This window comes from Palaemon carinicauda, chromosome 17, assembly GCF_036898095.1.
Source record: "Palaemon carinicauda isolate YSFRI2023 chromosome 17, ASM3689809v2, whole genome shotgun sequence".
In the NCBI taxonomy this organism is placed as follows: Eukaryota; Metazoa; Arthropoda; class Malacostraca; order Decapoda; family Palaemonidae; genus Palaemon; species Palaemon carinicauda.
Window position 1 is genome coordinate 66,947,676 of NC_090741.1, and position 12,071 is coordinate 66,959,746.

Genomic DNA, 12,071 nt, shown 5'->3' on the forward strand with positions numbered 1-12,071 from the left:
TTAAGGGATTATTTAGTATTTCTTTAGAGCTAATTGAAACTGAAATTTCATATTGAGATTGTATGTCAAGATGTTGACAAGCCGGAGGAATTAGTTAATCTTACCAGTAGCAGATACCAGAGTACATTGTAGTAAAACAATGACATATTGAAAGCACCAAAAGTTCTTGTAGAAAATGTATAAAATTAATGAAGACCTTGTCCTGATAGGAATTAAGGTAGAAAGTGCACACAGCAAGATAGGGCATAGGAAACTCATTTCATTTGTAACCGTTATAAGAAAAACCTGACAGAGATGTTGTTAATGTTACTTATTCTTTCATTCCTTATACCAACCTTATATCTGTTTGTGTATTGAAAATGGAGTTGTGGGGAATAAAAGTGACAGAGAGACAGAAATTGAATGTGTTTGAGATGAAGTGTCTAAGGAGTATGGCTGGTGTATCTCGAGTAGATAGGGTTAGGAATGAAGTGGTAAGTGTGAGAATGGGTGTAAGAAATGAGTTAGCAGCTAGAGTGGATATGAATGTGTTGAGGTGGTTTAGCCATGTTGAGAGAATGGAAAATGGCTGTCTGCTAAAGAAGGTGATGAATGCAAGAGTTGATGGGAGAAGTACAGGAGGAAGGCCAAAATTTGGGTGGATGGATGGAGTGATAGGAGGATAGATGTGAGAGAGGCAAGAGAGCGTGCTAGAAATAGGAATGAATGGTGAGCGATTGTGACACAGTTCCGGTAGGCCCTGCTGCTTCCTCCGGTGCTTTAGATTGACCACTAAGGTAGCAGCAGTAGGGGATTCAGCGTTATGAATCTTCATCTGTGGTGGATAACGGGTGAAGGTGGTCTGTGGCACCTGAGTCCCTTGTCAGACTGGGAGGAATGTAGAGAGGAGAGGTCCCCTTTTTTGTTTCATATGTTTGATGTCAGCTACCCCCCCCCCCCCAAAATTGGGTGAAGTGCCTTGATATATGTATGTATGTATTGAAAATTACCATTTTGATGCAATATTGATATTATAGACATTTATGTGCACATTTTAAGCACTCTACAGTTTATAATCTATGCTTTGACTTTAATTTTTTTTTTTTTTGTCCAAGTCTGCATGTATTCATGTTCATATTGGTTTGCTTTACCTTGTTATATATCGTAATTACTCACTGTAATTTATAAATGCAGTATCATTATTTTTTCATGCATAACCTTGTGGATGATATTTTTAAAAAAGATGTAAATGTTATAACTTATCTCAGATGCAACTGAAGACTAATTTTTCACATTTATTTTCTTATGTAGAATCATCTAAATTAAACCAAGTGATTTACTAGTCTCCCAGGAGTTTGGCCAAAGGACATATTTGTAAATGAGGGGGGGTCCCAAAGAGAACAGATGAAACATGAAAAGAAAGAAAGCATTTAAGGTGGAACTTTTATCCCTACTGTCTGTAATGTACATTACAAGTCGTGGTGTACAGTACAGCAAGTATCACCTAAAAGAGGGCTGTAAATACAGGCAATCAACAGTTTATTTACAAAGAGCATGGAGCATATAAACAAAAATTTAGATTAAGCTAGCTTTAAGCCTGACTGGACTCTTTGGTTGTGGAGTAGGCATTAAAAGTAAACATGAATACTGTACAGTAGAATACTTTTTCAAATTACAGAAAAGTTTCTATATACGAAAATTTTTAATTTGTGCATGATATTCTTTTATAATTCCTCATTATATTTAAAATGTTGAATAACAAGATTGCACACAGTTCTAAATTAATTTTTGCCGATGTATGAGAAATGTGTCTCATTCAGCATTGTCAATAATGTGGATTTCGTCATATTTTTTTAATATTTAAAGCTGAGTTATATTGCACCTTGGTCAGAAAATTTCTGTCTTATGGTGGTTTAGTTATAATAAGCACTTTAGCTGTTATAAAAGTAATATTGCTAAAACCCTGATGGTGCCTTACAAAAACTTACTGTGTAAATAAAAATGTGAATTTGGAGTTAAGAAAAATACTAAATTATTATAAGATATTTTATAGGTGCAAGTAATAATAATATTACAAAGACATAACCATTGAACTAATTCTTAGATAGCTGAAAAAAGTGGATCTCTTATTCTATTGAAAATAATGGAATTATCTCTGGGCTTTTGTTTTTACAATACAGTGCTGTATATATTATCTTTACTATTTGACTTTAGTTGCTGATTCTATTAGTAACGCCATTGTTAGTCTGTTATCACCTAACCAGTTATTGGGCAATAGCCTGCAATAATTAATCTGTTTGCTTACCTTCCAGTATGAGAAAGCAGAATGTTAATGCAACTTTTCACATCCTTTTTTCTTTGAAATAATTTAGAGAACACTAAGCAAGCTTTGAGTTATAGAAACCTTAAATACCATCATGAAATCTAAAGTGAAGGAAAAGGGTGCCATATTAATTATTACGAAATACGTGTAGGAAATTTAATGGGTAAATTTACAATTCTGAGTGACACAATTGTGTTCTCAGACATTATTGGAAGCCAGTGCCACACACGCCTTTGTAGCAGATTCTTATTGTATGTTACAGTTTCAAGCAGTGATTTTGTGATACTGCATCATGGTTTTCTTTCTTGGTCAGTCATATATGTATTAACCTTTTTTTTTTCAAATATATCTATTAGTTTGGCAGTGAATTGAAAATGTAAAAGCGAAACTCTTTTACTTATCTAAATACAGTACTATGTATATGACTTAGTCTTAGAATATGCATCAGAGTGTTTTCAGATGGTTTTGGTCATGTAAAATGAATTGACAGTGAATGGTTGGAGGAAGAATATAGTTCAGAAGTATTAGAATTAGAAATTTCTTATTTCTATACTTACATGATGTTCACTTTGTTTCTTCCCCCAAAAGCCAAGTTTATTCAGCAATTAACTGTGAAATTTTATATATATATATATATATATATATATATATATTATTTCCCTTTAATCAATACATACCCTGCACAAAAGAATAGAGCCATCTAGCTGTAAGTGGTAGGAAGACCAGATTGTAGCATTTGTTTGTACCCTTTCACTGGGCCTTGATGCTTATGGAGGTGTTGACTCAAATGGCATTTTTTCTTTTTTTTTATAAAGAGCTGATTTCCTTTCCCCCTAAAGTTGTCGTTGTTTTTTTTTTTTTTTTTTTTTTTTTTACAATGAGAGGTTCTTTTTGTACTTGCAGAATTAGTAATGTTATTCCATTAGTTGAATGTATTTGTGGTAGCTCTTCCATAATTCCCATATTATCTAAAGTTTTTGAATGTCCTTTGGCAAATGTCTTAGTAGGTATGGTGAGGGTATTTATTAGTTCCCTAGTTTGCAGTCTGACTTTAGCAAAGGCTTTTGGGTATGTGATGCCCCCTCTTAAAAGTTAGAAAGCTGTACAAAAATCCCTTTACTGTGGTCAGTAAGTTCATAAGATTGTCCTTGATTATAGTTCTGCCTTTGAGTGTGTTAATCATGAGTCTTTTGTTTTTAAACTTGAGCAGATTTCAAAGAATATTTGTTGATGGACACCATGGTAACCATAGGCATATAATATCTGGTGTTCTTCTGGGTAGTGTTCTCGGCCCATTACATTACATAGGCCTACTTCCATGAGCCGTGCTAGAGTGTAGACTCTTCAAGAATCTCTCTCTCTCTCTCTCTCTCTCTCTCTCTCTCTCTCTCTCTCTATTCTCGTATACTTTCGTTGAAAACAATTTTGAAATAGTAGCCTAATGTTCTTTGGGAGGAACACAAGTGAAAATAAAACTACACTATAAAGGAAAATTGCACCCTTGTGTAGATTTGCAAAGGGAAAGAGCAACTATGAGATAAGAAATTTTGTAGGAGTTACTACCATAAGAGGTGTGTCTATGTAGATACAGCAGTGTTGCAGATATAGAGAAAATGCAATGACTCTGTCCAGAGTGTGTTAGATTGTAGTAAAAAAAAAAAAAAAAAAAAAAAAACATGAAAATCCCCCCCACCCAAAAAAAATGGAGGAAGAACTACAGATGAGAAACTTCACAATAGGAGAACATGAAACAAGAATCAATTAGAGAACACTATTCAGACTATTGCCGTTGACTCAGCAGAATCTACTGAATCTAAAGAATATTGAACGAATTAACTTAACCCCAAAAAATGAGAAAGTAACAAACTAAAAAAAAGTTAAAGAAAAAATCTAGCAATCAAATCAATGCAAGTTTCGTCTAAGATAACTAACTGAAAACATATTTAAAAAAAAAAACAACGAATTTAATAAAAGATCAACTAAAAATGGAAATGTACATTTCTCTAATGATGTGATTATGGATGAAGCAGTAGGCCTATTTAAGATTCAAACCATGGTTGCTGACACTGAAACGAAAAAATATTGGAAAACTAAAACCCCAAATCAGTATATGCAGTGTATTTAGTGATGAAGATGATGATGTTAATGGTTTGATTAATATGAATTATTGTTTAGATAAAGTTCAGAATGTTAATGAGAAGGTAAGTCGGTTACGCTTGTGACAAATGTTTTTCTGTTGAATAGGTTGATGTAAGTCCCGTTTCATAGTTTATATATGACTGGTGTATTCTAACGTTGTTAGTGATCTTAACGCACACACCCATATATATATATATACAGTATATATATATATATATATATATATGTGTGTGTGTGTGTGTGTGTTTTTTTTCTTAAAGATGGTTTATTCGCCAGTTCTCAATTTTCCTTCCGCCCATAGCTGCCTTCCCTGTTGGGACAAATTGTCTTGTACTATTTTGCTTTTCCAACTGGTGTTGATATATAGTTAATAAAAAGTGATAAGTAACGACCCCAATATTTTGGGGCGACCAATGTTACCAATTACGAATGCAAGTCATTGTTGATGACCTCGCATGGTGTCATCGATCTCCTTGTAAGAGAATACATCTTCTGCAGAGCAGACTTCAGTTCAGTGACTGGGTTATTCATCTGAAAACACGAACAACTTTCAGCAAATATATTTCGTAAACGTTTTTTATTTCATTCGGAATTTATATCTGAGCTAGTGAATGTTGTTTCTGTATTTTACTTGCTTTTCTCAAGCAATATCCAAGCCCTTGGAATAGATACGCCATATACTTGCTTCAGGAAAATGGAAAATGAATACAGGTGTTGAATGGAGAGCATCGCCAGACATGTGTAGCTTAATAGTATGCGGTTCGGCCGTTCACGGACGACTATGGACTTTCAGTTGCCAGCTATACACTATATTTACAAATGAAGAAGAAGGGGATGAGTTTGTTTATAAACAAAACGTTTAATATGGCATTATGGTGTTTTATTTCCTTGATAATGACAAAGAATATAATCTTATACAAATACAGTACTGTATATTACAGATATAGTAGGAGAGAGAGAGAAAGAGCAATGTGCGAGTGAGAGTCGTACGAGAGAAGCTTTGTACGCTCTCACTACTCTACTCGGACACAGTGTTGCCAGATGGGTTAGTCTAAAATTCCCCAAAACAACCCAAAAATCCCAATTTTCACAAATATATTTTCCTCTGAGCCTAGAGCATTTAATAACATAGAAATTACTCAGCATTCTTCATATAATTGCAAGCAACCTAATTGCAACAATATAAAGGTTTACTCATCTTTGTATCTTTTCATAGAAATTTGTACAGAATATCCCCATCAGACAAACCAAAATCCCCAAATCTAGGGATAAATTCCCAAAGCTGGCAAGATTGCTCGGACCAGTGTTGCCAGAGGGGTAGTCTAAAAATCCCCAAAACAACCCCAAAAATCTCCAAAACAACCCCAAAATCCCCATTTCCACAAATATATTTGCTTCTGATCATGTAGGCTTTGCTAATATAGAAAATACTCACTATACTTCATATAAGTGCAAGTAAAGTAATTGCAACAATATAAATGTTTACTCATCTTTGTTTCTTCTTCATAGAAAATTGTACAGAATATCCCTATCGGGCATCCAAAATCCCCAAATCTAGGGATATATCTCCATATCTGGGAACACTGGCTCGGACGGACAATTGAACAGCTCGTTCAGTCAGTGTTGTTCTGACAGTGTTGGTGTTTGGTTGTGTCCGTTCGCTGTCCCCGGAATACTTATTCTATAATCATGGGAAGGAAGAGTCCCAAGAAGGATCCTCATCCTGTCGTGCAAAACTATAAGATAGTGGTGGTTGGAGGCGGTGGCGTGGGCAAATCGGCCATAACGATTCAGTTCATTCAGGTGAGTTTAGAAAAAAGGAAAGTTGTGGGTTGGTGACTGGTGTGGTGTGGACTGGCTGTCTGCCCTGGGCAGAATAGGGCCTTTTTTCTCGTAGAATTCCTTTTTGGCCAAGTTAACTGGATTTACCCAATAAACGGAAATAGATAAATCAACCTGTTTTTAATAATTGTTCAACTCTGCTTGCCGAGATAGAAAAAAAACTAAATAACTAAAAAAGTATATTGATAACTTTTTTTTAAAGACATGCATATTGATACCCACATTTTAAGGGAAACCAAGTTTTGATTTATAATATAGACGACACAATTATAAAGGTTAGGTCTATCAAAGCTTCTTCCATTCTTTTAACCATAAAAAAAAGAAGTATGACAGGTTTAACGATGGGCATTTTGACAGTTCGTACGGTCATTTTCACCGTAGCTGGGCACGGATTTTTTTTTTTTTTTTATGGACAGCTTTAACATTGGGTCACTTTCTTCCATTTTAGGACTTAGAAATCCTAATCTTTGTTCGTAGGCAGCTCCAAACGGGCCTTGCAACTTTTACCATGGCGCCTCCCTTGATGCAGTCTCCTATAGGCCTAGCCTCTCTCTCTCTCTCTCTCTCTCTCTCTCTCTCTCTCTCTATATATATATATATATATGTGTGTGTGTGTGTGTGTATAATGACAACAAATGCAGCCGTTTCTAATCCACTGCAGGACAAAGGCCTCAGACATGTTCTTATTCATGTCTGGGGTTTGGCCATGTTCATCATCGCTCTGGCCACTGCGGATGGATGATGGTGAGAGATTTTAGTCGGGTTTCTCTCAGCAAACCAACCTAGTATAGGTAACGGTTGATTTTTTTTTCATTAGGACTAGTATCGGTAATAAGATAATAACATTGAATATTTATCTATATTAAACGACAAGATGAAATAATGGACAAAATATCCTTTGACGTTGCTGGATTTTTATTTTAAATAAAAAAAAAAAAACGAAGTCGAATAGACCTAATCCGACCTCTGCAATTTCCATATAATCACCAGTGGTGATAATATTTATGAATCCGATGAACGGTTTATTTTCCCATTTGATTGGCAACGTTAGTTTTGAAGCTGTGACGTTTAGTTGTTTTACGACAAATGTTTTAGATTCCAAAACATTTTCCATGATAACTTCGATTCGGGAATCATGAAAAGAAATATTTTTGATAGCTTGAGCCTGTGTGATCATGGAAGCGACTTTCACGGGGGGGGGGGGGGGGCTTGATTTTATAGTAGAGTTACGATTTAAAGGTCCCATATCGTGTAGAGTCATAGGTCATTTCCTGAAGTCACATATTCGTGCATTGACTACATACATACTTACACACACGCGTATATATATATATATATACAAGCTTGCTAGTACCTTGCCTTTCATTTGTCGAGTTTAGGGTTCGATCCTGATGTTATGTAAAAATTTATTTCTATTGAACACGATGTTGTGTTAAATTTTATTGTATATGTATATATACTCTACACCCACATATATATTGTATTATGTGTTTTTATAAATACGAATATATTATACAAATAACTCTCATTATATATTTATATTGGTAATTATATATGTATTGTTATTTTATACATATATATATTATATATTTTATCTATATATATATATATATATATATATATATATTGTTGATCGTGGCTATTAGCTTTGCAAATGTAGTAATGTATTAAAAAAAATAATCAATTAATTAGATTAGATCTGGTCAGATACCTTCTCTCTTCATACTTTACACATCTACTTCCTTTTGCCCCCTTTCCTTATTAACTGCAATATATCAGTAAGAAATTACCAAATCATAAAACTATTTATTCATTGGATAATAAAATAATTCTACAATTTATTAAAGTGTTTATTAATTCACAAATATGATAATGGTTCTCAAGATTGTGTCATCCTCTCCAGAAAATTAAATTAAAGCCTTTAAAATAAATAATTAAAATGACCAGTGTATTAAATACCCTTTGTATAAATAATTAAATCTATTGATGACTTCTCACCTAGATTAGGCCTAAATTATTCAATGTGAGAATTCGTTCAACTCCCGCTGACACTGACAAGTTGAAGGTTTTAGATGGAGGAGCCGGAAGAGAGGGTGATTATCACAACTATGTGGGCTTAATTTCTTTCTTTCACTGGCGAGGCTTATTGAAAGTCTCGTTCTTTTGACTAGGAGAACTTCCATATGTATGGTAAAATTTGTGGTTAATAGTTATTTATTTCCTTTCCTCACTGAGTTATTTTTCCCTGTTGGCGCCCTGGGGCTTATAGCATTTTATTTCCTTTCCTCACTGATCTATTTTTCCCTGTTGGCGTCCTTGGGCTTATAGCATCTTGCTTTTCCAACTAGGGTTGTAGTTTAGCTAGTAATAATGATAATAATAATAATATGATGTTCCTCCAAACAGAGGTTGGTTCTAGAGAAAGGCCAAAACTGCCACTGTAACATTCAGTTTAGCCATCTGAGTTTCGTAAGGGTGTATTCTTATGGCATCATCATCTTCAAGGGAAAAGGGTCTATGGTTGTATGTGTCCATACTCAGTTATTACCAGATCCTTGATCAACCTTGGAAACAATGGACGATTTTGATTTGCCATTTAAAAAAAAAGAGAAAAAAAATAATCCTGTGTGGCTGTGATGACCAAAGCAATAAATTATTTTTCTGGTAGTAAGCTTTAGGGAAGCATAAGGGTATCAGACTAGCAACGTCATCTCAAAATTGTTGTAAAGAACCGAAAGAGTAACAATATCTGGAATTATACCATATATATATATATATATATATATAGTACTGTATTAACCAAAAAGAAAGTTTCAATCTTAACTGAACTAGATTCTGCTAACCAGCAGAGATCAAATGCAGAGGCGCTAGTAATTTTGCATGACTAATGCAGCATTTGTTGGAAATTTTCCGACTGTGAGTGTACGATAACGACCCTGTTTTAACCCGCGTCTTCTTAAGGGTGAGGATGCCACACGTTACCGGATAAGAGATGAACCTAAAACCGAAAGTAGACATGACGTCACAGACGCTCGGTTTATTACTGGCAATTTTAGATTTCGTGTTTTTTCGTGCTCTCTCTCTCTCTCTCTCTCTCTCTCTCTCTCTCTCTCATTATATCATCAGGACATGTCTTGCTTGTAAGGAAGGTAGTTTATGTAGATTCCAATATGTTAGGTTTGTTATGTAGACTTTGTTTTGAAATTATCAATTGATTGTGGTTTCCATGTGATTGTGTGTGCGTGCGTTTGTGAGATATTAGTTGTGCACCTCCATAACAAGTGAACAGAAATCTTTGGAGATTGATAAATCATGTACACTTCCCAGTTGATCTTGAAGTAAATAATATTCAAAGATGAATCGGTAAATGCGTTGTTGTATTCTACAGCACTTGGGTCAAGGGTCACTGTCTCCTAACTACCAGGGTTTAAATGTCCCTAAGGCGGCAACATCTTTGTAGGTTCATTTTGAATATATATATATATATATATATATATGTATGCATGTATGTATGTATTTCGAATAAAGGATTACTAGTATAGATATCAAGGTTGTTGATGCCCAGAATCAGTTCTCGTCAGAATTTAATCTCCATCTCATGTGTAATCGTTTCCGGTTACTTGAAGGAAAAATATAGTATTTGACATTTATTCTTTTTTATCCTAAGGCTCAATTTTCTGGCAGTAGTAAAAATTATTATTATTAATAAACTTGTGTTGCTACACCGTAAAAAATGAAGTTCGACAGCAGAATACGGAAGACCACAAAGGGAAAGAATTAAAATTAAAATGGGAGGAAAAATTCAGATTATTATTATTATTATTATTATTATTCAGTCGTCTTCAGGTATGAAAAATTCAAAACAATGAAAATAATGAAACTGGAGTTTCACCTTTAGTGAAAAATTCTTTGTTCAAACATGAGGGTTAATTATACTTCCCGATTATCTAGAAACAGAACCAAATATGAGTTATTTATGCATGGAAACTATCTGCACCAAATACAGCGTGGCCTTAAGGGCAGGAAAACGCATCACGGCTGGTTGTGTCTCCCACCAACGGGAACTAGCACTCTGAGGATTTCCAAGGCATTGGCAATTATGGGACATCCTGTCTTTGTTATTATGCTACGTCGCAATTACTTTTACTCTCAGCCTTGTCATGCTTCCCGAATTCGATACGATTGTTTTTTTTTCTTTCTTTTTATATTCGTGCTAGAAAATGCTGTACTGTACTTGGGAAAGCTGCTAGAGTGGCAGCAGAATTTGCTTCATTATGATATATATATATATATATATACTATGTATATATATTCATATATATATATATATATATACTATGTATATATATTCATATATATATATATATATACTATGTATATATATTCATATATATATATATATGTGTATATATATATATATATATATATATTTATATATATATATATGTGTGTGTGTGTGTGTGTGTGTATGGATATCTATATATACTTGGGAAAGCTGCTAGAGTGGCAGCAGAATTTGCTTCATATATATATATATATATATATGTGTGTGTGTGTGTGTGTATGGATATCTATATATACTTGGGAAAGCTGCTAGAGTGGCAGCATAATTTGCTTCATATATATATATATATATATATGGGCAATAGGTTGGCCAAGACACCAGCCACCCGTTGAGATACTACCGCTTGAGACTTTTTTGGGGCTTTCGAATGCATTAGATTCCTCTCTGGTTACGGGGCCAGTTTTCCTTTGCCTTCATTTTCACCGAATAGTCTGGCCAATTCTTTACACATTCTCCACTTTCCTCATACACTTAACATCACTAAGATAACGGAAAAATTATGTTTACTCATGAGTTAATTACTGCACTGTAATTGTTTAGTGGCTACTTTAATCTTGTTAAGGTAGCAATGGTAGAAAGCTCTTCTACAAGGACGCTCCAAAATCAAACCATTGTTCTCTAGTCTTGGGTAGTATCATAGCCTCTATACCAGGATCTTGGGTTAGAGTTCTCTTGCTTGAGGATACACTCAAACGCTCTATTCTATCTGTGTCCTTTTTTCCCATTCCTCCTTGAGCTATTTTCCCTATAGGAGGCATTGGGCTTATAGAATCCTGTTTCTAACTATGGCTGTATCTTAGCTATTGATATATATACTATATATATATATATATATATATACAGCACATATATATACATATATATATATATAAATATATATATATATATATATATATATTATATATATGAATGAATATGTACTGTAAAGATGGCTACTATTGATTCCATTATATATATATATATATATATAGCGTAAGAAATGAAAAAAATATGTATTAGTAGATCTACACAACCGTGGTCAACATTGAGCAAAGGCGAAAGAGTAAATCCTCTTGGGTGTGCTATTATTATTACCACTAGCCAAGTTAGACCCATAATTGGAAAGCCAGAATGGTACAAGCCCAAGGTATCCAACAGCGAAAAGATGATAAGTCGAGAAAGTGCTGGATAGACGACATCAGATAGGCGTTGGAATGCATGAACAGTCAATAAAAGGGTAGATAATACCCTATGTTGCGTGGGTTTGATTTGTTGCTAATGAGGCTTGTGTATAGATGTGAAAACTACCTGCTCATAGGTTCATATATAATTCTGCAGTTAATTGTAAATGTAGCAGTAACTTCAAGTTGTTTCATTGATGTGATATATATATATATATATATATACTGAAGGAGATTGTTTGGGCATGCTCTTCGCACACTCGAGAGAAATTAGTTCACCAAA

At 34.2% G+C, this 12,071-nt stretch overlaps 1 protein-coding gene across 1 annotated transcript in view; it reads left to right on the top strand.

Moving 5' to 3' along the window:
- Nucleotides 1–6,050: 6,050 nt before the first annotated feature.
- Ras64B (ras-like protein 2) overlaps nt 6,051–12,071 on the top strand; it is a 130,379-nt gene continuing 124,358 nt past the window's right edge. The window contains exon 1 of the mRNA XM_068391180.1: nt 6,051–6,244. Coding sequence (XP_068247281.1) covers nt 6,131–6,244 — 114 coding nt within the window. The 5' untranslated portion in view covers nt 6,051–6,130. The remainder of the gene's footprint in view (nt 6,245–12,071) is intronic.